We start from the raw sequence: 26,502 nt of genomic DNA, 5'->3' as shown, positions 1-26,502 counted from the left end.
CGCACCGAGCCTGCTGTGCTCGCTTAGAGATCACGAGATGGTGTTCTTCTCACCACCCCCAAAGGTCCTCACGCCAAAATATGGCCGAAAGACCCCAATTATGGGCTCTCGTCTCTGCTGGGTGCCGAGGCGGGCTCACCTGACGAGGGTCTGGTTGTGCAGGTCCCAGACGGCGATGTTGCCGTCGCTGCAGCAGGAGAAGCAGACTTTGGCGTCGGGGCTGATGGCCAGGGCGTAGCAGGCGGGGGCGGAGGAGGTCAGCTCGGCCTTGATGCGGGGCGTGGGGGAGGCCAGGTCCCAGATGGTGAGCGTGCTGGCCTCCCCTCCCACGATCAGCGTGCGGCCGTCGGGGAGCAGTTTGCAGGAGCGGATGTAGTTATCTCTGTTCTGGAGGGGGCAGAGACGTTACCGGAGGGGACGGAGAATGAGTCACCACATTAGAGGGAGGGGAAAGCAGGGGGGGGACACGCGCTTGGGGACCAGGAGCAACCCGCGGTGGCGTGAGGGATGCTCCGGCTCCCGTGCGAGGCAGCCCCCAGCCCCTTACCAGGCAATCCAGCTGGGAGATGGGGCTCTTGCTGCCCGGCTGGCTGATATCCCAGATCTTCACGCAGCCCTTGCCCCCGGTGTAGACGTGCCTGGTGGGGTTGCTGATGGTGACAGCGCACACCACCTCCCCGTGGCTCAGGGTGTTGATCTGCCGAGCGTGCCGCGGGATGCCGGGACCCGCCAGGGCATCGTGGGGAAAGGGGACGGGCTGCATCTGCCCATCGGCACTGACGTGGAAGGAGTAGGCTCTGCCGGGGAAGGGCAAACGGGGTGGGAATCAGCCCGGGAGAAAGAGGTTTGCTGCAAACCCAGCGTAAGGGGGTGGGTGGCATTGCAACCCGGCTGCCAGGTCGTGCTTCACTGGGGGCCGGGGGCCACCGCTGCTCTCAGGGGCTCAGCCGGACCCAGCCCTGGGTGCAGCCCCCATCTCCCTCCCGCGCACACGCATCCCCCCCAGAGCGCAAAAAGACCAAGAGGGGCTTACGGCTTCCCTCCGGGGATGGACGCCAGGCTGGAGGGCAGGCCGGGGGCTCTCATGGGTGGGTGCGGGTCGAAACCAACCTGCCGAGAGACACACAGACGCGGGTGAGGCCGGGCAGGAGCCGGGCACACCAGCAAACAGCTCCCCATCCGCGAGCCCGGGCAGGTGTGGGGACACTCGGCAGCTCCCTCTTTTCCCTTGCTGCTCAATAGCCAATCGCTCCTTTTTCCCTGGCAGAAAGGGGAAGGACTGGGGGATTAGCCAAAGGTTTCTGGTCTGCAAGGACCAGCGCGGGACGTGCTCACCCTCCCCAATGCTGCTCCCAAGCCCCCAGGGACAGGAAGAGCCGAGCCATGCCCAGCACCCCGGCTGCAGGAACCCCCATCTCCGCATTAACGGCAGCGTTTTGCTTCTTGGTTTTGCCTGTATTTTGCCTTAAAGCGTACGATTGAGTGTTTAGCAGGAGTAAAGAAAAGGGGGCTGCACGGTGGGTACTTCCCACACGCAGCGGGGAAGGACAAACCCCAACGTCATGGCACATGCGCCTCACCCCAAGGGGAGGCATCTCTACACCCAGCACCTTTCAACGGCGGCCGAGTCGAAACGCAGCCGGTGAGGAGCCCCAGTTTTACAGCTGACACAGGGAAGCCTCCCCCTGCACCCCTCCGGACCCTCCCCACTCCCACCGGGAGCCAGAAAAGGAGCTAAAAGTGCTACGTACAGCTCCAAAGCTCACCATTGGCGACCGGCCATAGGCGGCGGCGGCAGCGGCAGCGGCGCTCATCTGCGGGGGGATGTTGTGGAGCCCCGCGTAGGCGCCGGGGCTGGTGAGCGAGCCGTTCATCTCGTGGTGCCCCATCATGGCGAAGGGAGCCGCGTAGGAGCCCGCGATGGAGATGGGCGTCCGCAGGGCCGAGGCTGCGGGAGGGATGGGGACGCGGTCAGGGGACGGAGCCCACCCGCATCCAGCCCCGCTCACCCCAGAGGAGAAGGTGCAAGGGCTGGACCTCCCTCCTCACCCCATCTCTGGCACGGGGAGCACCTGAGCTGCTGGCACCCCTGCCCTGAGCTGGATTGGGTCCCTGATAAACCTGAACCCCCCGCCGCCAAAGCTGCTGTGCCCCTGGAGGGCACGGGCTGAAGCCATGCTGGAGACAGCAGCAGAGAGGTGGCACTGGGGGACCCGGTACCCACCCAGGGGGTCCATGCCGGTCGGCTTGCCGGGCATCGGCCGCAGCCCCGGGGTGCTGCTCGTCCCCGGGGTCGGAGCGTCATTCCTGGGCGTTGGAGTGTTCGACTTGAGCCCGGGCGTCGACGATTTGTCATTCTGGATGGAGAAGGGATGAAAAACAGAAAAGGATGAGGTTCAGCCACTGGCATCTGCAGCCCCTGCTCGGCAAGCCCCCGGACTGGGCCAGCATTCCCGGCCAGGGGGGCCTGACCCCCCCCGGCAGAGCGAAGGACGTACGTGGCCCAGGTCTTTAGTCTTGGAGGAGGGAGTGCTGCTGGAGGAGGCGACCGAGGCCGGGCTGTTCGGCGCATCCCCCTTCTTCAGCCCACGGGCTTTGTCTATGCCATTCTCCGGGGGGGAGTGGGCTGGGCTGACCCGGGGGGTGGCGGGGTCCTGCGAGACAGGAGAAAGCATTGGCACCCCCAGCAGTGGGGAGGGCTCCCTCCGGCTCCTCTTTCAGGCAAGAACTGGGCTGGTGTCGGGGGACCCCTAAGACATCGCCCCCCCGACCCCCCCAAAGCCCCACTGTGCCGCGGGGAGAGGAGCGGACCTGCCAAAACACCCCCACGGCTCACCTCGTTGGAGACGTCGACCACCAGGTCGTCGCTCTTGTCACCATCGCTGTCCTGAAACACAAAGCGAGTTACATCCCGCAGAGAGCCGCCAAACCCTGGGGCGACGGGCAGCCCCCCGGGAAGCCGAACCCCCCCTCCAGCAGCACAGCGGCAGGACGCAGGTCACCTTTGGAAAGTATTACCCAAATCCCGCTTTCTCCCACCCAAAGTCCTGCCCGAACGCCCTGTGCCTCGTGCCACCGCATGCCCCTGCAGCTCTCAGCCCCCCGGCCGCAGCGTCACCGTCCCTGTCACTCACATATCGGCTCATGCTGTCCTTCTCCTCTGCTTTCCGCTTCTTGGAGTCGATGCTGTAGTCCGTGGAACTCCGGTGCTTTTCGCTGGCTCTCAGGCTTTCCGAGGGCGAAACAGAATTATTCTGCAGCAACAGAAGAAACTTTTTAAGGTGGAAACAGAAGGAAAACAGGCAGGACTCGACGAGCAGCAGCTTACAAGGTGCCTCTGACTCCCTCAGGGAGCACCAGCCCTGTCACCACCATCCTCTGGCCCTCACAGGGATCATCATCCCCATCACCATCATCCTCTGTGCCCCCCAGGGAGCACCAGCTCCATAATTATCATCCTCTACCCCCCATATGGAGCATCATCCCCATCACCATTATCCTCTGTGCCCCCCAGAGAGCACCAGCCCTGTCACCATCATCCTCTGCCCGCCTCGGGGAACACCAGCCCCGTCACCATCATCCTCTGGCCTCAGCTTCTCCCCAGCCCAGGGCAGGGGAAGGGACTGGCACAAGGGCTGGCACCCATGAGAGCCCACGGGTGCTTCCTCCGGCATCAGGAGAGCCAGGGCTTCACCCCCCCATGTTCATTAGGGGAGCAAAGGCACCGCTTCATCCCAGCCCCGGCCAAGCTGCACCGGCAGCTGAGCTCTGCTCAGACAAAGGGCATCCAAAAAAAACACTTGGAAAAACCCACGTCGCCGGGAGCAGCAGAGCCCAGCGCCCCACGGCGCAGCTCCGCTCGGGGGGGGCGGGTTTCTGCGCTCCCTTCAAGCGGCAAAGCCCAGGAGACGTTGGCATTCCCAGGAAAGCCGCCAGCATTCCCTGGAAAACCCCTCAACAAGCCGGGATCGGGCTGGGAGCAAAAATGGCAGCGCAAAACCCCCTCCAGAGCGGTGGCGAGAGCCCGGCCCCGCACGGCCCTGCGGCACAGCCCCGGCCCCGCGCAGATGCCCTTCAATTAGTTTCTCGGAGCAGCAGGAGAAATTACCATCATTTCATGTCTCGGAGCAGAGCCTGCCACCCCTGCTAAGCAGAAATGTTCCTAAGCTCCTCTGCCTGCCTTTCTTTCCCCGCTGAAAGGGAGAACTAAAGCAGTTCATGTTTCTCCTCGGTACCCAATAAGCGGCTTTGGATAACACCGGGGTCTTTCTTCTCAGGCAGTCATGCTGAAAAACCTCGCAGCTACCAGAGAATCATGTCAAGCATTTAGAGGCATCGATCCATTCAGCCCGCCGCTGGCCCGCCGCCAAGAAACTAAATATTTTTTATTGCGCAGGCAAGGCTAGGAAAATATGAATGACTAACTCTGATTATCGTGCGCATTAAACCTCCGTGGGGAATACCCCGTATTTTATTTTATAGATTGGGAACCTTCCCATCTCTGACGGCCCCCTCCCTGCCAAAGGAGCGGGTTAATGATGCCCAATTCCCCTCTCCCCCCTTAAATAGCATTTTTCTTCCCATCCGCCCCCAGCTCTCAAAAGGCCCATTTGTGGGCTCGGGGATGGCAGGAAATCGCTGCAAAGCCGCGGCTCAGCCGGGCTTTGTCCTGCCAGCTTTTCCCCGAGACGGCGGCATTGTGCACCCCAGGGGCGGGGGGCACGGGCTGAGCACCCCCCCCGCCACGGGGAGGGCAGCCCCCCACACGGCTCCTACCAGCCTCTGCCCACCGAAAAAAATGCATTCGCCGCCCTCTCCATCCACGCCGAGGGGCTGCGCCCAGGCAAAACGAGCAGCAAACCGCTGCCATTGCCATCGAGATGTCAGGGACGCAAATAAAAAGCAGCCGCGCTGGAGGTGACGGTTGCCCTCCACCACGGTTATTTAGCTGGTTAGTTAACTGCTTGACCTTCCAAGTCCTACTTAACACGGCGTAATAGCCAAAACCCATCCCGACAGATTAGATGACCCAAGATAATAGAAGAGTGATCAGGAATAAAATAGCTTTCCTAATCGCCAAAGGATTTTTAGCCGGCAGACTTGACTGCGCTCATTCACAGGGCTTAGTCAATTGAAACTGAATCGCGAAGCTCCGCGGCAATCAAAAAAAGATTTAAACCAAATCTCATAACCGGCCCGGAGGAAGGAGGCGGCTCCGCTCGCCCCTGGCACAGCCCAGCAGCTCTTCCAGCCAGGGTGGGGGTGGGTTTGGGGTTTTTTTTAATGCTTGCCTTTTTTTTTTTTTAATTTTATTAAATAGGACCTGGGCAAAAGGCATCCCAACAGCGAAAACAAAAACCACACAGCCACCAGAAACTGAGAAAAAAAAAAAAAAAAAAAGGAGGTAACGGGACTTACTGCACTTGAGTCGCGCTCTTTTAGAAGAAGCCGGTGTCAGAGGTGAGGTCACAGCCAAAATAAAGAGAAGACAGATAAATAAAGCAAGTTAGAATAAGTGTTAAAACAGGAAAATGAACCTAGAAGCTCCTCCTTGCACGGTCTCCTGCCTTAACTCAAAACCTATCTGGGCTCTCTTTGGCTTCGCTTTAAAATTCCTGTCCCCCACCCATCCAGCTCCCGCTGCCTCCTGCCTCTTTCTTTTTGTCGACGTGATTTATTTGGCAAAACACACAGAGGAAAGGGGAAATGTCCTGAAACACAAAGGGAATGGCATCAGCCCAAGGCGCTCGTACCCAAAGTCACAAACCCGGGAGAAGGGCCCGGCCGCCCATCTCCGCAGCCACATCAGCGGGATGCGGTTTCGGCATTAATCTGCAGACAAACAGCCCCGTTTTCCCCTGGGATCTCCTGGTAATTTGAATCCATGCAGAAAAATGAGTGTAACTGAATAATAGCTACCAACAGTTTTTCTTCACAGGGAGGAAAAACACCCCAAAAGCAGCAGCAGCAGCCGGGCCCCGCAGCCCCGGTGAGGCTGCTGGATAACTGCCCCACAAAGGGCACGTTACGGGGAAGATCCCAGATCTTCCCGTGTTAATGGGCTGGAGGATTTGCGAGGAAGATCTTCAACGCTGGTGGTTTGCAACCAAACCCAGGCATCATTTTTTCCCTTCTAAAAAACTGACTTATTGCTATTAATAACAAAAAACAGCAAGTTTGTCAGCGAATATTGCGGGTTTCCAGACCGTTTAAAGTCTCTGAGAGTGATGGAGAGGAGGAGGAGGAGTAGGAGGAAGGCTGCTGCACCGTTAAGGCACGGCTGACTGGGGATGCAGGATCTGCAGCAAGGCTCCACGGCAGCCTGCGAGGACTCAAACCTGCGCGCGAGCAAATCACCCCAACAGAGGTCAACCAGCCGGAGCCATTTCTTGGGACAATTTGCATTCCCTGCCCTAAAGGAGCAAAGCAAGGAGCGGTCCGGAGGCAGCTTCTTCCTCCCCCGCCGCCTCCCGGAGACCCCACCATCCCCGAGCATCCTCACCTCAGCCAGCGAGAGCGCAGGGAAAGCTTTAGGATCGCCTCGAAGCTGCTGCTGGGAATAGCCCGCAACAGCGGCAGCACCTCCCGTGGCTGCCCGGGCTGATTTAAGGAGCTCAAGCATCATTTAGGGAAAGCTGCACCCCTAAAAGAGCACAAGCCCATCCCCTGCAGCCCGTTCCCCCGCAGGACGAGGCGGTGGGAGCAGAGCCATGCCCGGCCCAGGGCGTTTCTAGCACCAGGGGATGCAGCGACGAGCAGCCCCCGGGGACCACGTCCTCCCGCCCCCTCGCTCTCACCTCTGTGGTCCAGGTCGTGGTGGTTTTTCTCGTCCTTGACGGCGAGGTGTGCCTGGCTCCCCAGGGCGCCGAGAGCCAGCAGCCCCGAGCTGCTGCCGGTGACTGGCGGGATGCCTGGCGGCTGGAGACCCGAGGGATGCGGCGGCAGCTGGACCGGGGGCCCGTGGGCGGCGTGGGAGAGGTGCTGGGCCTGGAGCTGCTGCTGCTGCAATGAAACCACCAGTGAGGCGGGGAGGGGGCAGCGGGACCGGGGGCAGGGGGGCGTCGAGGCATCGAGCAGTGCCAGGAAAGGGGATGCCCGGCATCACAGAGACGCCCCGGGGAGCTGGCCCGCTCGGCTGCCTGCAAGGAGAAGCCCCATTAGCAGGAGGGACGGAGGGTGCCCGTGCACGGCCCCGGGGACAACCCCCGCCGCAGCCACCCACGACACGGCCGGGCGGCACGAGCACCCGCACGGCACACGCAGCCCCGGCCAGGCTGCAGGAGTCACCCTCAATTCAAGGTAATTCACTTCAAAGCCGCAGACTTGGCTGGTTTTGCTTTTCAGTAAATAATAAGCAAAAAAAAAAAAAAAAAAAAAAAGAAAATAAAAAGAAAAAATAAAGAAATAGTACCCAGGACACAGCAAGCGGCTCTGGCTGGAGTGCCAGTGCTAAACCAGATCAGAGAAAGAAAACTCAAGCAGCCACGATCCTCCCAGGCCACCTGAGACAGGAAAAGTTTCGCTTATTTGTTCAGGACCAACTTTAAGGCGCCTGATGGTGGGAAGAAATCTGCCCACAGGGTGCCTGTGCCCCATCCTGCTCCCGTCCCCCTCCCAGGGCGGCTGGATGTCCCCTGCACTGGATGGGGACGGCCGAGCCGCGGGGGCAGCCTCTCCCCCGGCTGCAGGGCTGGGCGTCGGAGGAAGGAAAAAACCAAAACCAAACGCATCCCTTGCGTTTCTATTTCAGATACAAACTTGAAAACAAGCTGAAATCCGAGTCGCTGGCTATCGGTCAACAGTCTGCCCTCGGTGGTGTCACTTCCAAGAACCCCACTCCTGCGGCTTCTCCACCCCAAGGACACCAGCCGTCCAGCCGGGCGGCTCTCGGAGCTGGCACCATGTTTCTGACACTCCTCGCCTGCACCCACGGCCACCCCGAGCAGCACCCAATTAGCCACCGGTGAAAGATGCATTTGGGCAACTGACTTCCAGTGTGAATCACGGGCTGGGGGGGACACCCGAGCTGCAGCAGAGCCCCCCCACGCCTCCCCTGGGTCCCCGGGACCAGCTCGGGTCAGGTTTTCTCCTTCCCTGGTGCCACCAGAGCGGGCAGCTCTGTCGCAGGGAGGATCCCACAGCACGGCGAGCGAACGCACCCCCAGCCCGCTCCCCTGCGCGGAGGGAGAGCAGGAGAGGACCCTTCCTGCAAGGGGCAGCAGGGCTCAGCCCCAGCCCCACAACAGCCGGGGAGTGAGAGGGGGCTGCCAGCACGGCTCAGCTCAAAGCTTGGCAGGAATACCCCAAAAATACCTCCCGGGTACAGGGACCCTACATTTCCATCAAGGAAATTTCCAGCAAATCTTCCCCAGCGCTGCAAGGGGACGCACCCCGGTGCCCCCCAACAGTGGCCAGGGGGGGTGACCCCAGCACAGCCTGAGGGGGCAGCACCAGTCACTGCGACACAACCCACAAAACGCACCGGGAAAGCGCCGAGAGCGGGTTTGACCCGAGGCGTGCACTCCCAGCTCGGCCCCGCCGTGCACGGAAGGTGCACTGAAGTCTTCCTCCTGCCCTGGAGCAAGGCTGGTGCCCCCCCAAGGCTGCAGCCCCCGCCACGTCCTGGCAGCCCCCCATGTGCCCCCAGCGCAGCAAACGGTTCTGCTGCACACACAGACCCCCGGCAAGGCCGAGGGCACCCTGCGAACGCCCCCCCCAGCCCGGCTGCAGGAGCCGGGGTGCAGCTTCTCGGAAAAACCCCCGCACCGAGGCCACGTCTCCAGGGGAAGCAGAGCTTCCACCCACCTCCCGGCCAACGGACCTATTTTAGGGGGTAGCAGAAGGAGGGGGTGACTTGCTGTCACACGCCGACGAGCACCACGGGACCGAGCAGCCTGTTGCAGGGAAAAGCGGGCGGGGGGGTGGGTGACCCACACCTGCCAGGCGCCAGTTTCTAAGCCTGGTGTGAGGGCAGAGGGAAATCCCCGCGCAGCAACGCGGGCCGGGGGTCACATCCCAAAGGCGGCGGCGGCAGTTCCAGGCAGGGGAGACGCATTATCTTAAAACGCAGCTTCTTCTGGGCAGCGCAGAGGTCCCAGCTGGGGCAGAAGCCAAATCGAGAAGGCAATTAGGCCTCCACGGCGCTGTTATAGGAAAAGCATAAATCACCGTGCCCTCAAAAGCCGGAGCTTTTGGGTTCTGCTGGGCTGCTCCATCCCCAGGGCAGAGGAGGGGAAGCATCCTCAGGACCCTCACCCGAGGGGGGGTCCTCAAAGGAGGACCTCCGTGCAAGGAGAGCTCGCTGGCGGGGCGAGGGGAGCACCACGGCCCACGGGGGGGTTCCCCAGCCCCAGGGGCTCTGCCGGATGGTGCCAGCGCCGTGCCGGTGTGTCCCTTGACAGCACGGAGCGCAGTCCCTGCCTCCTCATCACGCACACACACGCCGAGATCAATCCCTCCGACACCAAAGCGAGAGGAACAGAGCCTCGGCTCTTGCTGAAATCAATGAGGCTCTTCACAGCCCCAGCCTCACATGATTTCCACCCGTTTAAGGGAGAGGCAGGGCTGGCTGCTGTATCAGAGCACCACCCTGGAGAACGGCCCCTGATGGTTTTTTCCCCGCAGGGCACGATCCCCTCCTGCAAGATTTCCAGTGGTGCCCATCCCACGGGGCTGGGATGCGCAGAGATCCGATGCTTTATCCTCAGCAATCTCCAACTTTCCACGGTGGGCATCCCATAACGCTCCTCCCGGGAACTCCCCACCCTGGGGTGACGACCCCCCGCAGCAGCAGGAGCCCCAGGGAAGGGGGGACAGGGTCTCGTGGGCACTCTAGGTCCAGGCGGCATCACTCCAGCCAGGCGACAGGGGTCACAGCCTTGGCACGGCCCCAGGAGACAACGGAGCTCCCACCACAAGCAACTGCAGCAGCACCCAGCTAGGGCAGAGCGGGGAAGGCAGGAAGAATCGCCACCCCAAGCCTGGCCCTCCACCGAAGCAGAAAACCAACGGTTTCTTCCCTTTTTTTTAAGCTGCCAGCAAATACATCCATCCAAGGGCTCGCTGAGCTGAGGAGGACCGGCCCCATGGGCTCGGAGCCCCCCTGCAGCAGCCCCGCTCCAGCGCAGGGGGGTGGAAACAAACGTCAAGACAACATCCCACTTTAACGATGGTTTTTCTCCCCTCTGGCAGGCAGGAACCGGTGAGCAGAATCCATTTGGAAAGCCTTCCTTGCCGGGAAGCTCTGGCTCGAAGCCTCGTCCCTCCATCCGTCATCGGGGCCGAGCCGCCCGCAGCTCCGCCGGGCAGCGGAGATCACATCTCGGGGCTGCAGACCCCCATCCCGGCTCCGCTGGAAGGAGCCGTGCCCCGGCTACGTCGCCCCCGTGGCATGGAGACGATGATGAGCCGAGGAGCCCCATGCACATCCCCGCCAGTACCGAGGGTGCCCGCATGGATGCTGGAGAATCCCCAGGCTCCGCTCGCAGCTCCCCGCAGATGCCTCTTGCCATCCTTCCTGGCTCCATCGCTCGGCTGTCCGTGCCCATTAGCCCAGGGAGGGGTCGGATGCACGTCCCTCCTGCGCAGCGCTCCGGAATCACGCCCTGGAGACTCCACGGAGGGGGATAAAACCCGCCTGGAACTCCACGGCGCAGAAGGATGCAGCGGAGCTCAGCAATGCTGCACGCTTGGTGTCTTCTCTGCTGGAAAACCCACCTTCCCTCCCCTGCCCCTTGTTCCCTTCCCTGAAAAAGGTTGGTTTTTAAAAAAAAAAAAAAAAAAAACAAAAAAAAAAAAACCAAAACCACACACATCACGTGGAGGCTTGTGGCAAACAACCTTGGGGAGGGCAGGCTGCAGAGCTCTCCAGCCACCTTCGCCACCCGAAAAACACCCCTGCAGCCGGCTGCCCCACACCTCAGCTGGCGGCAGGGACAAGACGGGGTGCTCCCCTCCGAGCGGGATGGGGGTCCTGCCCCACAAAGCCGTGCACACAGCGCGGTCGGTGCGTGCCAGGGCTTGGGGCAGCTTTCCAGGGCCAGGGACCTCCCCCGCACCTCCCCAGCTCGGGGGCCTGAGCTCAGACCCGCTCAGGAGGCTGCACTGGGGCAGGACCCCGAACCGGGCCGGTTTCCCTGGAAAGCCCAGGACACGATTCCCCACAGCAAGAGGGTGCAGGCAAAGGCGCCGCAAAGCCATCCGCGGGTGACAGCGGGGACATCAGCATCGCCCAGCCCCCAGGCCCGGGCCAGGCGAGAGGAGCTGCTCGGGGATGCGAAGACGCGGAGATGTTTTCCTTCCGCAGTCCCTCGGCATGTGCCAGACAAATATGGTTAAGATATGAAGGAGGTTACAATTTACGAGAAAGGCTGGCAAGGAATATCTCGTATGTAGAGTGTTTTTAATTGGATTATGTACATCATGCTTCATGCCTTTGTTAACCGATTTAATGGTTCACCACTTAAGTTCACCACTTGCGTTAAATTTAGTAAAGTAGTCTAATCATTTCCAGAGCTATAACCAAATCAAGGGCTCAATTTCACAGAAGCCTGAAGCAGAGGAACTGTGAGACAATGGCCTAGATGCATAAAATTAACAGTTCTTGACCTCAAAAGGGGCAAAAAAGAAGGTTTTAATGATTTGGTGTGGTTTTTTTAGCGTGTCGATTTCGTTTGCGGCACCTGCACCAAGACGCTGGTGGAGTTTATAAATAGAGTCGCCTTCTCTCACTCCAAGGCATGGCAGGGGACAGCAGAGCCACCTGCCCCCCCCCTACTTGGTGGCCCGTCCCCGCGGGACACAGGGGGTGCGGGTCCCCGCACGCCCCAGCGCGCTGCCCTCTTCCCCGCGAGAACAAACGAACTCAAGCCGTCTGCCCCACGTGAGCAACCCTACAACAACAAACCCCTCCGCGCGCAGGAAGGGGAGAAATTCTGTTTGCTGGGGAAAAAAAAAAAACAAAACAAAACAAAAACCAAACCAACCCAACAAACCCAAACCCCTCTCGGTTTCACACCTCGGGGGGCACCGGGGCCGGTGCAGCAGCCACCGAGCAGCAGGAACCCGCGACCCAAAGCGGCTCCGCGTCTGCCCGAAGCACACCTCGGGGACGGGCTCTGCCCTCCTCTGCTGCCGTCAGCGCGCAGGGCATCGCTCCCCGCCCCGCGCCCTCCCGGGAGGAAGGATGGAGGATGATGATGCTCTCCCCCCCGGCTGCCCATAACTCCTGCCTCCTTAAAGTTCGTCAGGCAAAGCGATTAAATGCCTGGCTGCTTAATGACAGGACAGACACTCTCTCTGATCCGAGGAAGCAATTACCTTGAAAATGGGGGTCACAGGCCCCACTCATTTACCTTAATTGAATTCCAATATCTGCCTCTAGCTGCCTGGGCTCCTGGCTGCGACTTAAAGCAGCTCATCAAAGCCAAGCGCCTCCCTCGCCTGCTGCCTCTGCCAGGGATGCTCCCGTCACCTCCCGGCCTGCCGGGAAGGTGCGAGGGGCGGCAGGAGGCCAGGCAGCAGCTCCCCCAGCACGGACCCAGGGAGACACGGTCCCGCGTCCCAGTCGCTTCCCAAGTGTCCCCATCACACCCGACCCACCAGGAGGGATCCGGCTGCGGCCGAGACTTTCCTCAGCCCCAAGGGCTGCAGGAGCCCAGGGCGCATTTCTACACTTAGCGCTACCCAGAAAACCGGAGGAATGTACGGAAAAGCAAGTTAAACGCAGAGAATCCCAAAGATCCTTGTAGCTTAAGAAAGAAGTGCAAATAGTTACTCCAAAAGAAAAAAAAAAACAACAAAAAAACAACAAACCCAAACAACTGAAAATCAGTGGTTTTTGTGCAAAACAGACACCCAAACCCAGAGGAGCTCTGGAACCACCTCCCCAGGACACTGCGTGGGGACGCCGATGTCCCAGGGTTAAGGGAGCTCCAACAGGGAGCAGGTTTGCTGCAGGGCTGAGACTGTTACATCAATTAAAGAGACAATAAAAATCGTTAGTCTTATAAACCGCCTGAGATCTGCCAGAGAGAGCCCGGTAAGACGGGAGCGGGTAAGTCAATGCATGGAACAACAACTCTGTCAAGTTTACAGCACATTTCACATCAACAGCACACGCAGAGACATGCCTGGGCTCAGGGGGCTCCGGGAGGGCTGCCGGGCACCCGTCCCCGCTCCGCTCCCCAAACGCTCCCCGGACAACATCAAATTTGGCTGGCGGAGGCTCTCGGTGCTGCATTAACACCCAGGAAGGGGGACTGGGGCTGCCCAAGCAGTGGCTGCCACCCCCCATCTCACTCGATGCCAGATTGGGGGAGTTTTGGCGGTTTGGGGGGGCCGCGGGACAGCCAGGGTGCTGCGAGACGCCCTTCTTTAACCCCACCTGAGCGCAGGATTGCCTCTGGTTATGGTAAATGATAGGAATAAAAGGGGTATACACACGGTGAGAGGCAGATTGGGAAGTCCACGTACCCCGATGATAGCATTCAACTCCGTCATTGTCACTTGCTTGGCACGCTCAACAGCCTGTGCCACTTGCTGTTGGTGCTGCGGGGACAGAGGTGCACCGCCAGGTCAGAGCCGGGCACGGGGGCACCGAGCTGAGGCATCAACCCCCCCCCCCTCCCCGGAGACGGTCACCCCTTTTTTTGGCCTCTATTTTGCTCACGAGAGCAGCAGCGCAGGCTCCCGTCCCTGCGCCCGGGGTGCAGGGGGAGCCGGAGCAGCCCCTCGCCACCTTTTTTGCTCCACAAGCTCGGCACAGACCGTCCTCCCCAGGGTCCAGCTCTCCTCCACCCCAAGGGTTTTGCAAACACACACATGGGATCTGAGCCCCATTGCTCACGGGGCACCCCAGAGCAGCCCCACACCCCCAAAATCTGGGTTTGGTTGGAGCAGGTCCATGCCCCCTCGTGGGACACCCCGAGGGGCACAGCGCTGCCTTCCCAGGGAACCCCCCCTGCCCCGCAGCAGAAGCGGCATCCCTCATCTGGGGTGTGAAAGAGTCCTTACCTCTTGTGACAGAAAAGGCATGATCTGAGCTAAAATCGTATTCAGCCTTTTAGCAATTTCTGTCTGGAAAAAAAAAAAAAGGGAAGAAATAAAAAACCAACAGTTAGTACCCAGCAACCTCCTGCCTGCATAAGGCTTCCCAGCAGCAGCGCCGTGCATCCCCTTCCTGGTCTGCCCATCCCCGTCCTCTCCTGTGCATCCCCTCCTGGTCCCCCCCCCGGCCCCGTGCATCCCCTTCCCCATCCCTCTGTCCCCGTGCATCCCCCTCCCGGTCCCTCCATCCCCGTGCATCCCCTTCCCGGTCCCCTCCCGTGGCCGTGCAAGAGGAAGCGGGGATTCCCAAAAGAGGCAACGAAAGCACCTTCGTGCACACTCTGTGCTCGCCAGCGCAGGGACACGGTCCCACTCCCCGTGCCCCCGGGACGCTCTGGTCCCCTTCCCATCACGGGACCGAGTATCACGAACCAGCTTCACGCCAGCCTGGGCTTCCCTGGCCTCAAGAAAACGTGGCCAGGCACGAGCACGGCTCCCCACCCTTGGAGCAGCCCCTGCCCTCCAAAGAGGCCGGGTCATGTAAAATCAATCTGTGCTTCCAGCCGGGATGACACACAAAGGACAGCCCCTCGCCATCGCTTCCCGCTCCCGGAGCTTATTTGCGGGCGTCGAGTTTCTTCAGAAGAAACCTCGGCAAACACACACCGCCCCGCGCAGCGACTGTTTAGTCAACAGCGAGGGCTGCCGGGTGCTTGCTCTGATCTCAGCACCGTCGAGGTCTTTCCCCACCCCAAGCCGGAGCCGTTCGGGCTCCTTTCGCCATCCTCGCCTCACACCCCGCAAATCTAACCCGTAACCATTTACGCCCGTCGGCTCCACCACATTATTTAGGAGTTTAACAACAAACTTGCGCTGTCAAACTGTGGTTTCTACAACACCTCCATTAACCAGGAATGGCGTTTTCCTCAAGTGACAACCCCAGCACGTGTGTGGGGTGAGCCGGGAGGTGCCATCCTGCCCCACACCGCACACCCCAGGGATGCTCGCGCTCGGCACGCAGAGCTGCCCGGATCCTCGCCGCCCGGCTCCCAGGAGTTAACGCCGGCTACTCCGCCGGCCCCGGCAGCTGTTAAAACAGCTTTTGGTCCAACTCAAACACCGCCCGAGCAGCCGCGAGGATTCAGCGCCGCAACAATGGCCGGAGCCGAGCCCTGGCGCGGAATCAAACGCCCAGAAATTCCTTCCGACAGCCCCGAGCAGCTCGTTATCAATAACACAAGTGATTAACCGGGTCTCGCTCCAGCCTTCCTATTGGCAAGGTGCCTCCTCCCCGCGATGGCCAGCAGCCTCCCCCCCTGCCCCGGCTCAGGGAGCACCCCCCATGTGCTCCCCAAATCACCGCCCCCCAAGGCTTCACCCTCCCGGGTCCCCGCTGCATCCCCGGGATGCACCCTACAGCAGCTTGGATTTTTAATCCCAGACCCAGCGGGGTGCCAACCCAGAGAGGGGCTCTCAGAACTGCAAGAAAAGAAATAACCCAAATATCATAGTTTGGAGGAAAAAAAAAAAATCCAAACCCAACAGACACACGACTCTTGCCTTGAGGAGCTGGGCAGTGGCTGGCGTCACTACGAGACTAACCTAACAAGCACGACCACCAGGACGGCTGTAAGCAAGGCGATGCCAGGAGAGCCCCCCTCTCCCCCCGCCTCGCCTCACCCCCCACACACAGAGGGAACCACCCTGCGGAGACCCCCCGGCCGTGGCAGCTCGGGGACCTGCTGCGAGGGCTCCCCACGACCCGCCGGCCGCTCCCGCGGCGCCTTCCCGCGGGCATCGCCGCTCCCGCCTTCAAAGCGACGGGGATATTTCTGGCCCTCGTCTTTTCCGAAAGCGCCCCGGTGATCGCGTTACACCTGATGCTTTTATTAGCCCTTCCAGAGGTCAGGGCAACACGCCGGGGCCGGGCAGAGGCAGCTGGAAGCGAATGCGGTTTGGATCTAAACACCTTGGCTACAGCCAGGCCAGCGCTGGAGCTGCCGGGGTGGCCACGGACCCGAAAGCGAGGATGCAGGGGTCATCGCGCGGCCGGTGACCACCGTGCTCCCTGCCCAGGGGAAAGGGCTCTGGCCAGCGGGAGGTTTTTTTTAAACACCCAACGTGCACGTGCCATCGCCCGGCGCCCACAAAAATCGGGCTGCAAGTTAAAGCTGCAGAACTGGGGTGCCGCGCGGGGAGGAGCGTGGGCTGGCGCCCGGCGTGCCACCGGCCACCCCGGCAAAGCTCTGCCACTTCAAAGCGGCAGCAGTGCCACCGATAACCAGCCCGGCGCTCACATCGCGCCCTGCTCAGCGATAGGTAAACCTCTTTAAAGGCCTTTTTGGCACCGACGCATCGATTAGATTATATATAAACTGCAGCTCCATTAAATATTTATTCCTTCAGATGAAGTCTATTGGATTCCGGGCGCAACAAGCACTCGGCACATTGCTCCTCCAGCACGGCTGCTTCTCCTGCAAAAGCTCGCTCTTGCCAGCCCCCAACAAGTTCTAGAACAAATTTAATCCTTATTTGAGGTGAAAACAGCGGTGCCAGCAGGAGCGGTCCCTCCAGCTGCCTCTCGCAAAGGGCGTTAAGGCATAAAAGGAAGAAACGCAACATCCAAACAGGGCGCCTCCGCGGAGGAGGGAGGGAAGGTGCTGGGTTTTCCCCGGGCACCATGGGGCACTAACACGGTCCAGACACCCAAGACGCACGACGACCCATCGCCTCCGCCTTTAAATCCAATCCTGCCTAAACTTCCAACAAAGATTTGAAGAAAAACGTCGCGCTCTGCAAAGAGAGAGACTTCCCACGTGGGACTCGGCGAGCAAGAAGATATTGGATGTCCAAAATGTTATGTTTACAACCGTGAGGTTTCCTGTTAACACGAGAATCAATGATCTTTAAATATTTGTTCACTTTAACTTTTCCCATTCCCCAGCTTATTAAACTCTAGTTGTCCCCATTAAAAGTTTAATCGGGAGCGAAAGGGGATCCTCTGGCGCGCCGGGAACAGGGGAGGGTTTCATGCCCGACACCTTCCCCATAACAGAGCCCATTCATCACCTCGCCCCAGAGCGGTGGAGCCCCCGACCCCCCCCCCCAAGCTGCTCCTGCCAAGAAAAACCTCCATTTCCCCCCTCTCCGCTGTGGGTTGCCATGGCAATCCCAGCCTCCGCATCCCCTCCCATCGCCCTGCATCACCGCTGGACCACGGCGTACACCACCGGGATGCGAAGGAGCAGTTGTTAAGAGACCGGGGGCTGCATAGGGCACCCAGGGAAAGGCGCGCAGCCCAGCACCGGCACCCATGGGACGCTCCCCCCCGGGGGCAGCGGGATGCCGACAGCAGCTCCATGCCACTCGTTAAACAAGGGCAAGGAGTCAGGAGAACCTGAAATCCCGGCTAATCCCCCCCCACCCCCAGCCTTGCCCCCCACTCCTGCTGGGAATCTGACCTGCTGCTAGACATGAAACACTCCGCGTGCTGTTTCGCGAGCAGGGAGGGATCGGAGAAAACATTTGCGCCGGTTATAAATCAAGAGCCAGACGGCTTGGCCACAGGCTGCGAGTCCTGTCACCCGCTCTTAAAATGGCCAGAGCTCTCCCAGCACCCAAAGCACTTCGGGGCACGGAGCCGCTGCTGGAGCCCCGTCAAGAGCCTGGCAGGGGCTCCGGCTGCAGCGGCACGGTGAGAAATAGCTGCAGGGCTGGCTGCCCCCGGCAGCCCCGGCTCCCCGGCCTCTCGTCTTTACACCTGGACCTGGCAGAGGGAAGTTTAAAAATAACACTGCTGGCTGCCAGTGTCGGAACACACAGAGCGGACTTGAAAGGAGCAACCTTAAAAATGGCCCGAATCGCAGCAAAGCCCCAGCCCTGAGCCCGCACCCCGGTGTGCTGCACCGTCCTGATGCCCTGCAGGCATTGCGCTTGGCAACGGAGATGCTCTCTCTGCCGAAATACATCGGCCCTGGCCACTGCTGAGCAGCAAAGGGGAGCCACAGGGCTGCCCCAGCCCCATCGCTGCCCTGGGGGTCGCCGCCCGGGCTCATCCCACCACCCTGGGGCAGGACCCCGGGGCACAGGACACCAGACCCAAACCCCCTCGTGGGCTCCCAGAGCTCGGGAGCGCTCAGGAGCCCTCGGGGCCAGCGCTCAGCCGCGCTCTGGGCATGGAGGAGCTTGCAGAAACCACCCCTGCAGCCACTGCTCCGCGGGGAGCACCCCAGCCCTCCCAAACGCCCCACACAAAGCACCCGCACCCCGAGCGGGACGCATCCTCCGTCAGCCTACGCGGTTTTGAAGCAAGTCCCACCAGCACACCGGATCAGGCCGTCTGGGACGTGGCCTCAGAACAGATTTTGGGCCACACGAGACCAAACTCCAACCTGCCCTAGCTGATTGATTTAAATGGCGGGCCGAAGGCTGGAGACAAGGGGCTGAACGCCGAGCATCGCTCATTCAGCCCTTCCTCCTCTTGAAAAAACACACCAAAACATCACAAAGACTTTGCACCCCAAGCCTAAACCCCCGGAGCAACGGGGCTGGCAGGGCTGCGGAAGGTCCACGGGATGCAGGAACGGGGCATCAGCATCATCCCACGCTCCGCACAAGACTCCTGGGGAGAAGCACCCACCGGCGAGCCCCCAGCTTTCTCCTTGGCTCCAAAACCACAGCTCCCTCCACAAACACCCCAGCGACGTTTCCCAGATAGGTCTGGACCACCACAACCCTCTTTCAGCCACCCCGGGTCTCCCCCCGTGCTGCACACCCCCCCCCAAAGCTCAGCCCTGGAAGAGGGTGGCAGGGCGGTGGGAGAAAGGCGAGGAGTAAATCACACCACCGGTGAAGCACCAGAAGCATCTGTTGAAACCAGGATATTGTCTCTTTAAGCACATGAAAATAAGGCCCTTGAGCAGTGTGGTTCTCACTCCGGCGCACAATTACGGGTACTTTCAGCTGTCTACCACTATTTCAAGTGCTCTCTCCAACCAGGCTGTCAATGGCATGTTGAAAGCTATTTGTGGCTGCTATCGTTATTAGCAAAGTGGAGAGCTTCACTGATGAGAATTAAATTCAGGGAGGAGGGGGTGTGGAGGGGCGGGCCACAACCCCTCATTACGGAATTACCGCCGGCCCCGGGGCTGCAGGGGGACAGAGCTCACCCGGGACCCCCCAAAACCCAGCCAGGACCCCCAGCGCCTCCCGCAAAGCCAAGGGGAAGGAGAAGTTAAGCTGGTTGACAGCCATTCCCTTCCACCTTAGGAGACCTGAGAGTATCACGCTAACAAATTACTTGGCTTCTGAAGTATTTAGCAAATTATTACCTGGCACTCCTTGCTAACAAGCATGACAGAAAGTATATTGTGTTCTTAGAATATTCTAGAGAGAAAAAAAAAAAAAGAAAAAAAGAGAAAAGCCTGCCTCTCTTCCCCTGGAAGCGTCAGGAGGGTTTAGGTTTGTTCCAAGCATTAAGTGTTTAAGCACAAAAACAAGAAGTGCTTATGTGGAGAGTTCTCAGCCATAAAAAAAAAAAAAATCAGCACAAAGGTTCTCCCCTCCGAGGTGTCCCGTTTCCCCACGCAAAATTAGTTTTTCTTTTGGAATCGTTATTCCCTCCCATTGCATTCGGCGATTATCTACAGAGATCTGAACAAAAACAATGCAAGAACAACAGGGGAACGAAAGTTGCTTTTGTAAAAATCAATTACCCTTAAAAAAAAAAAAAAAAAGAGAGAGAGTTTTGCTCAGGTTTGAAAAGAAAACTCCCGACCGACCTCAGGTTTAAGAAAGCCAAAGCCGGGATAAGAGCTTCCTTCATTCGGCAGGAAGACTGATGTAAGGAGCAATTTGCTGCGTTATATGCAACAAAGTGGGTAGTCACTTCCTAAATATTTCCTTGCATATGGAGTTGTTTATGAAACTACATTTTTTTTTTCCTTTTCTTTTCCCTTAACGAGAAACAAAACGAGAAGAAGGGGGGGGGGACACCAAACCCCACCGCACAGCAGCCACATATGCACACACTTAATATTCAGCGTAGAAGAGATAATCTGTTATATAAGCCCACAGACAGACAATCCCCTTTTGCTTAAAGATGAAGTATCCATCAATGTTTGTCTCAAGCAGATGTAATCACAAGCAGTCAAGTCTGGAGGGCAGGACACTGCATGAATAATTCAAGCACTTCAGTCTACTTGATTGTGTGCAGATAAACACAAGTCAACCGCTAAACAGGTCAGCTGATAAACTTGTTTGTTCAGGACTAGCCACCCTCAACCAGATGCAGGCAGGACCGCGCTGCAATTAGCGGCGGGACGATGCCTTTCGGGGGGATGCTGCAGCCCAAAAGAAGGGGTGAAGCCACCCACCGGGCCCGGCTCTCCCAGCCCTCCGGCTCCCGCTCGCCCCATTTTCGCCTGGGAGCAGCTCGGGCCGCTTTGTTTCCCTCCAGCGCCGCGCACATCGCTGTCAATTAAAGACGACGACAAGCTTCACCTCCCCAAACTTCCCCCCTCGTCAGCCCAGCACCAGGCACGCAGCATATGTCAGCGGGAACAAGGCGAGGAGGTGACGCTCGGAGCGGGCTGGAATCGTCCAGCAAAGATTTATCCGCTCCCGGCGAGGCACCCCGACCACGCAGGGGCTCCCTCGGGCGGCGCGGGAGCTGCCACCCCGCAAAAGCCGGGTCGGGGAGGGCAGCGGCGGCTCGTCCTGCCCCCAAGTCCCACATGGAAAAGCGCCCCAGGGCATTTTGAGGCTCCTCAAGTTACCCCTTCCCAAACCACCCCGGGACACTTCGCCTCGCCAAGCGCCGCGGGGAAGACATGCTCCGTGGTCACACCGCGGGATGGAGCGGACGACGGAACGCTCCATCTGAAGCCAGAGCCTGCGCCGGGGTCTCAGCCCCGGCCCCCAGGCTCATCCCGGGGCGCAGACCCTCCCCCATAACCCTCTTCCATCAGTTTTTCCTTGCAAGCACGCACTGGTGGAAAACACACCGCACATCTCGGGGAAATAACCAAAAATGCTTCCAAAGCTTCGATGGAAAGGAAAAGCTCAATATCTTGCCGTATTATTTCAGCATCTCCCAGCGTTTGCACAGAGCGAAGCTGTTCCATCACCGAGCGACCATCCCCTCTCCCCAACGCCTGCGTTACTCCAGTCCCTCGAGCTTTTCTGAAGAGGCCACAGGGTCCGTGTCCCTCCGGACGCACACGCAAAACGGGGACGGGGTCCTCGCAGGAGGCCACCGCCGGCCTAAGCGGAAATCCCGCGTTCAGGAGCATTCCCGGCTGCACCACGGCAGAACCGTGCCCGAGCTCTCCCCAGGCCGCACACCGGCCCCGTGTGCCCCCGCTCGCCCTGGGCACGGGGGGGACCCCGGCTCTGGTGCAGCCCCCCCAGGGCACCCCACAAACAGCGCCGCTGGGCCAGGACGCCTTCGCCCAGGCAGGAGCGGTGTAAATCGGGATTATCTGCATGGAAGAAGATATTTTTAAAAAACTGAAGACTAAGCAGTAATTATTTTCGTTACCCGGCGAGTACGTAGCAGAAAGCTAAAGGGAAGCGTGTGCGAAGAAGAAGAGAGGCAGATTCACAGACAGGCTGCTTTGAATTTCATCAGTCGCTAACGACACTTTCTTACTCAGGGCTGCGATGCTGCTATTAAGCAAAACCACTCTGGAGCTGAATGGGGCTGATTTGCGAATTGCAAAGTTGATGTCAACTTCTATCTGCCTTAAGTTCTTAATTAGAACTACTTCTAAAACCAGTAAGCAGCAGCAGCACAAATAATCAGGTCTAATCTCAATAATAACTTTATTCCTTTAAGTTTTACCATCATGTGCCCAGCCTTTAGGCTCTTTAACTATAATCTTATCAAGGTAGCACACCACATTCTGCTATGGCCTTCTATATTTTTCCTTCGGGCAAGTTACATATTAGAGGAGACTGGAGAAAAAAAAAAAAAAGAAACCCAGTACCAAACATTGCTTCATTTTCCAGATGCAAAGACAAATCCGTGACATTGAGCAACACACCAGAAGATATCGGTATCCCTGAAGATAATTCCCTTCTAAGTCTCACGCTACAGCACGGCGAGTATCAGGGCTATGACCTTAGAAACAGTCGCGTTGTACCAACAACAAAACCAGAGGAAAACGCAGGAGATAACAGTATTTTCCGAGTGCTGGGAACGCGCTATTCCAGGTACCGACCTCCCAGCGTGGAAGGCAAGGCTATTTTCACCTCTTCTCATAAACACTCTTTTCCGAACCTACGTTTCTCCCGAATATAGGCAAAAAACCCCACCCCGCCGGCCCGCCATCAACCTGCATTTCCCAAGAGAACTGCCAGGCCACCAGATCCCACCTGGAATCACATCCCAGACTTCAGCACTTACTCCCCATTTAGTGCAATCAGGGCCTATTTTATCTCAGGTTGAGAAAAGGGCAACAGGAGAGATCAATCAATCACAATTTCCCCCCTTTTTAAATTACTCACCTGTTTGTGCATTTCAATATTCAAACCGTACGACATCTCATAGTACTGGGGAATAAAAAAAAAAAAAAAAAGGAAAAATAGAGCCAAGAAGAATTTGAATTAATTTAACATAAGGCATTTGCATAAGATCATTACCAGAAAGCATCCCGGTCAAAACTGCGCTTAAAGCATTCGTAGCCAAGGAAATTATACCTTATAATAAGCAGATGTTTATGGGGTTTAACTGGCATGCATTTAACAAGAGGACACTCCTTTTTACTCCTGTTTTCTCCTCCTAAGCTACTTAGAAAAACAAAGAGGCGCAGAGCTGTGTGACAGGCGTCTGCACAGCCCTGGCAGAACAGGTACAGCCCGGAGTCTGGCCAAAAACCCAGTTTCTCACTGGGGGGGTGTGTGTGTGTGGATTTATTCCCTTCCCCCCCCACCCCGGCCGGGAAAGGGGGTGCTGGGTCCCGCTAAACCCACCAGACCCAGGCACGGTCCCACCGCGGGGCCCCGCGATGCTAATTTCGGGGAAAAAAAAAAAAAAAAAAAAAGAAGGGTTTCTGCGGCAACAAAAGAGCCCGTTTTCCCCCGGGGGATGGCGGGGGGGGGGGGGGTGTGTGGAGGGAAGATGCCCCGGGGTGGCCTCACCCCGCTCCGGAGCGGCGAGGGGGGCAACCCCCAGGGGCATCCCCCGGGGCTGCTGCTCCTGCCCCCTCCCTCCCTCCCCCCCCCCCCCCCCCCCCCCCCCCCCCCGGCAGAAAGGGGTTAACAGGAAACTTGGTTATTTCCCTTCCAGCCTTCCCGGTCGGTGCTGCGCCCTGGCACCGGGCGGGCGGCCCCCTCCCCGGGCACGGCGGCGGGGTCCCCGGGCTGGCCGGGGGTTCCGGGGGGGGGAGCGGGGGGGTGTGTCCCGCCCTGTGTGCTCCCCCCCCCCCCGCCTCCCCTTCCCCAGCGCACCGCTGGGTCTCCCAGCTAATGACATTTACAGCCTGATCCGAAATCTGATTAAAGTCTCTTACCATAACGTAATGGCGCTGCATTTCGGTCTTCTCGTTCGCCAGCTTATCATACTCCACTTTCAGGCTGGGGAGGGGGGGGGAGCAGAGGGGTGAGACCCCGCGGGCAGGGGGAGGCAGGGCAGGGGAGGGCAGGGGAGGGGGCGGCGCGGCCCCCCCGGGCTCACCTGTGGTACTGGGCTTGCAGGAACTGGAACTCGTCCTTGATCCGGTCGCAGGATTCGGCCACGGTAAATTTGAAGCCCGGCTGGCCCGGCTGGTGCGGAGCCTGCGGGGGGCAGAGGGGGCTCAGCACCGCGGGGTTGGGGGGGGGGGGGGGGGGTCGGGGGGGAGCGGGACTCACCGGGTGCCGGCCCTGGGGGTACATGGCCGGGCTGGGGCGCGGTCACTGGAGCCGTGCCTCGCTACGGCGATCGCGACGTGCGCTGCTGCCCGGAGCGCTCCCGGAGAGGCCGAGAACTGGAACAAAGAGAGGAGAGGAAAGTCCGTGCGGGGGGCGGAGGAGAGAAGGGGGGGGTGGCGGGGGAGGAAGGGGGGTACCCGGCCGGCCCGGCTCTCTCCGTGCCCCCCCCCCCCATCCCACCAGCCCCAGCGCAAAGCTCCGCACCGGCGGGGAGGCGCTGCGCACCCGCGGAGCCCGGCCCAGCCCCGGCCGAGCCGCCCGCAACCGCCGGGACCAGGTGCCGACCCCCCCCCCCCCCCGCCCCGCACCGGGGCCGCTCCGCGGTGCTCCGCTTCCTCACCCGGCCCCCCTCCCCGCTCCTTCCGGCACGGAAAAAAAAAAAAAAAAAAAAAAAAGAAAAAGAAAAATCACCCCTGGAAAAAATTTAAAAAAAAAAAAAAAACAAAAAAACAAACAACAAGAAGAAGCAGCAGCACCGCCCGACCGCCAGCCCGGCGGCGCGGGGGGAGGCGGACCCCCGTATTCCTCTGCGCGGAGAAGGGGGAAGCAAAGCCAGGAACTAACGCCGGAGCACGACGGCCATGGAGGAGAGGAGGAGGGGGGAGAAGGCCGTACACATCCGACTGCCCGGGCGCCGCGGACATGCGAAGTGCGAGCGGTGCCTCCGCCGCGGCTCCCCCGCCCCGGGGGGGGGCGGCCGTTCAGCTCCGTCCAGCCGGCATCGCCGTAACTCCTCCACGAGCCATGCTGCTGCCGCCGCTCCGGGAGGGCCGGGGGGGGTGAGGCGGGCGGCCCTGCGGAACCCGGTGCCGCCGGTGGGACCCGCGGAGGGGGGGTTTCTGGGTGGTGGGAAGGCCCCGGAGCACGCGGTCCGGTCCGGTCCGCGCCGCCGCCGCCGGAGCGCTGGGGCCGAAAGCGGGGCGGGCGGGGAGGGGGAACAAAACCCGGGCGGCCCCTCCGCCGCCGGCCAATGGGGAGGCGGCGACCCCACGTGGGGGCGGGCGCCGGCGTGCGCTGATTGGCCGCCGGCGGCGGCGACGTCACAATGCCAGCTTGTGTCTGAAGCGACGGAGCCGAGCGCGGCGGCGGGGCTGCCCCCAAGCCACGCCCCCAGTGCAAAGCCCCGCCCACTCCCCCGCAAGCCCCGCCCGCCACCGCCGCCGCCCGGGCCGCGCCGCGACCGCCCGGTTCCCCCCGGCGGCGGCAGCGCTCGGCCCCGCCGCTCCCCGGTGCGGGCCAACACCCCGCCAGGCCCCCAAGCCGAACAGCTTTGTCACGTTAACGTTGTCAGTCCGCCCTCCTCCCCCCATCCCCGCTGCCTTTGATGTTACGGGTGCGGCGGAGGCCGCAGCCCGGCGCGGAGGGGAGGGGGGGTACCGGGGAGGGGTGGGGGGGTACCGGGGAAGGGGGGAGCCGCGACCCAACGGGTGGGCCCGGCCGAACGCTTCGCGGTGGCACAAAATGGCTGCCCTCCCTGACGTCACGCGGGAGCCTCCCCGGCCCCCACGTGGGCCCGCAAACCCCGCCTCCCCCCCCTTCCTCGCTCCGGCCAATAGCAAACAGCCGCCGGCCTCCGTCCTGCCATCCCATTGGCCGAGGCGCGCCGGGCGGCCGCGCGCGGGGAGGGCGCTGTCAATCAAAGCCACGCGGGGCCGGCGCGGTGACAAGCGGCGGTGCCGCCCGCCATGGCGGCTTAATTAGCTCGGAACGGCTTTTCCTCCCAGCTCAAACAATCTGTCACCGCCGCGCGGCGGGGGCGGCCGCGCACGGAGCCGTACGCAGGGGCTAAATATCAATTTGATTTTTCGCGTATCAAAGGGGTATTTTCGCTCGTCCCTCCCCTCGCCGTGAAACGCGCCCGTTGGATTAATAAAAAAAAAACAAAAAAAAAAAAACAAACCCAAAACAACCCCACAACGTCCCCAAAAAGCCACCCCCCGCGTCGCCGGGGGGGTCCCCATCCCGTGGCGGGGGGGCGTTGTGTTTCCCCCCACCTCCCCCCCTCACCCCGCCGCTAATTGGGTACGTCCCGGCCGCTGACGTGCCGAGCGGTGTCAGGGCCCGGCGCTGCCCATTGGACGCCGCGCCCGGCCACGCCCCGCCCCCACGTGGGGACCGGCCGGGCCGGCGGCGACACGCGAAACCCGGCGCGGAACCGGCCGCCGGAGCCGGAGCCACCGCGCTCCCCACCGCCGCCTCCCCGCCCTCCCGGCCCCCTCCTCCGTCTCCCCCCTCTCCTGATAGTGCTTTAACGTCGCCTCCCTTTTGCTTTGTTTTTCCTCTGTGGAGGCATCGGCAGCGCCACGCAAAGCCCCCAGGCTTTGCCACAGGGGTGCCGTCGGGGTGCCTTCAGGGGCTACATTGGGGTGCACATTGGGGGGCCGTCGAGGTGCCACTGGGGTGCCATTGGGGTGCCAGCAGGGTGCATATCGGGGTGCATATCGGGGTGCCATCACGGTGCCGTTGGCAGGTACGCCGGGGTGCACGTTGGGGTGCCGTTGGGGTGCCATCAGGGTGCCATCGGGGTGCACACTGGGGTGCATA

General features: G+C 60.4%; 1 protein-coding gene across 13 annotated transcripts in view; it reads right to left on the bottom strand.

The window, feature by feature from the left end:
• The window catches only part of TLE3 (TLE family member 3, transcriptional corepressor), a 28,835-nt gene extending 3,954 nt beyond the window's left edge, over window positions 1-24,881 (bottom strand). The window contains exons 1-17 of one of the 13 annotated variants that reach the window (XM_054214245.1): window positions 24,574-24,881; window positions 23,899-24,014; window positions 23,723-23,823; window positions 23,559-23,622; window positions 22,555-22,599; window positions 14,014-14,076; window positions 13,444-13,548; window positions 6,798-7,002; window positions 5,419-5,435; window positions 3,135-3,254; window positions 2,837-2,887; window positions 2,499-2,654; window positions 2,225-2,357; window positions 1,752-1,948; window positions 1,034-1,110; window positions 548-797; window positions 140-387 (exon numbers count right to left, since the gene is read on the bottom strand). In XM_054214245.1, coding sequence (XP_054070220.1) covers window positions 140-387; window positions 548-797; window positions 1,034-1,110; window positions 1,752-1,948; window positions 2,225-2,357; window positions 2,499-2,654; window positions 2,837-2,887; window positions 3,135-3,254; window positions 5,419-5,435; window positions 6,798-7,002; window positions 13,444-13,548; window positions 14,014-14,076; window positions 22,555-22,599; window positions 23,559-23,622; window positions 23,723-23,823; window positions 23,899-23,922 — 1,856 coding nt within the window. In that variant the 5' untranslated portion in view covers window positions 23,923-24,014; window positions 24,574-24,881. Of the gene's footprint in view, window positions 1-139; window positions 388-547; window positions 798-1,033; window positions 1,111-1,751; window positions 1,949-2,224; window positions 2,358-2,498; window positions 2,655-2,836; window positions 2,888-3,134; window positions 3,255-5,418; window positions 5,436-6,797; window positions 7,003-13,443; window positions 13,549-14,013; window positions 14,077-22,554; window positions 22,600-23,558; window positions 23,623-23,722; window positions 23,824-23,898; window positions 24,015-24,573 lie in introns of those variants that run through there. The other 12 variants (XM_054214247.1, XM_054214246.1, XM_054214251.1 and 9 more) reach the window with 12 other exon arrangements.
• Window positions 24,882-26,502: the final 1,621 nt, after the last annotated feature.

The sequence above is a fragment of the Rissa tridactyla genome, chromosome 9 (genome assembly GCF_028500815.1).
Source record: "Rissa tridactyla isolate bRisTri1 chromosome 9, bRisTri1.patW.cur.20221130, whole genome shotgun sequence".
NCBI classification, from domain to species: Eukaryota; Metazoa; Chordata; class Aves; order Charadriiformes; family Laridae; genus Rissa; species Rissa tridactyla.
Note: the sequence above shows the minus strand (reverse complement) of the source record. Positions and strands in the feature narration are given on the sequence as shown.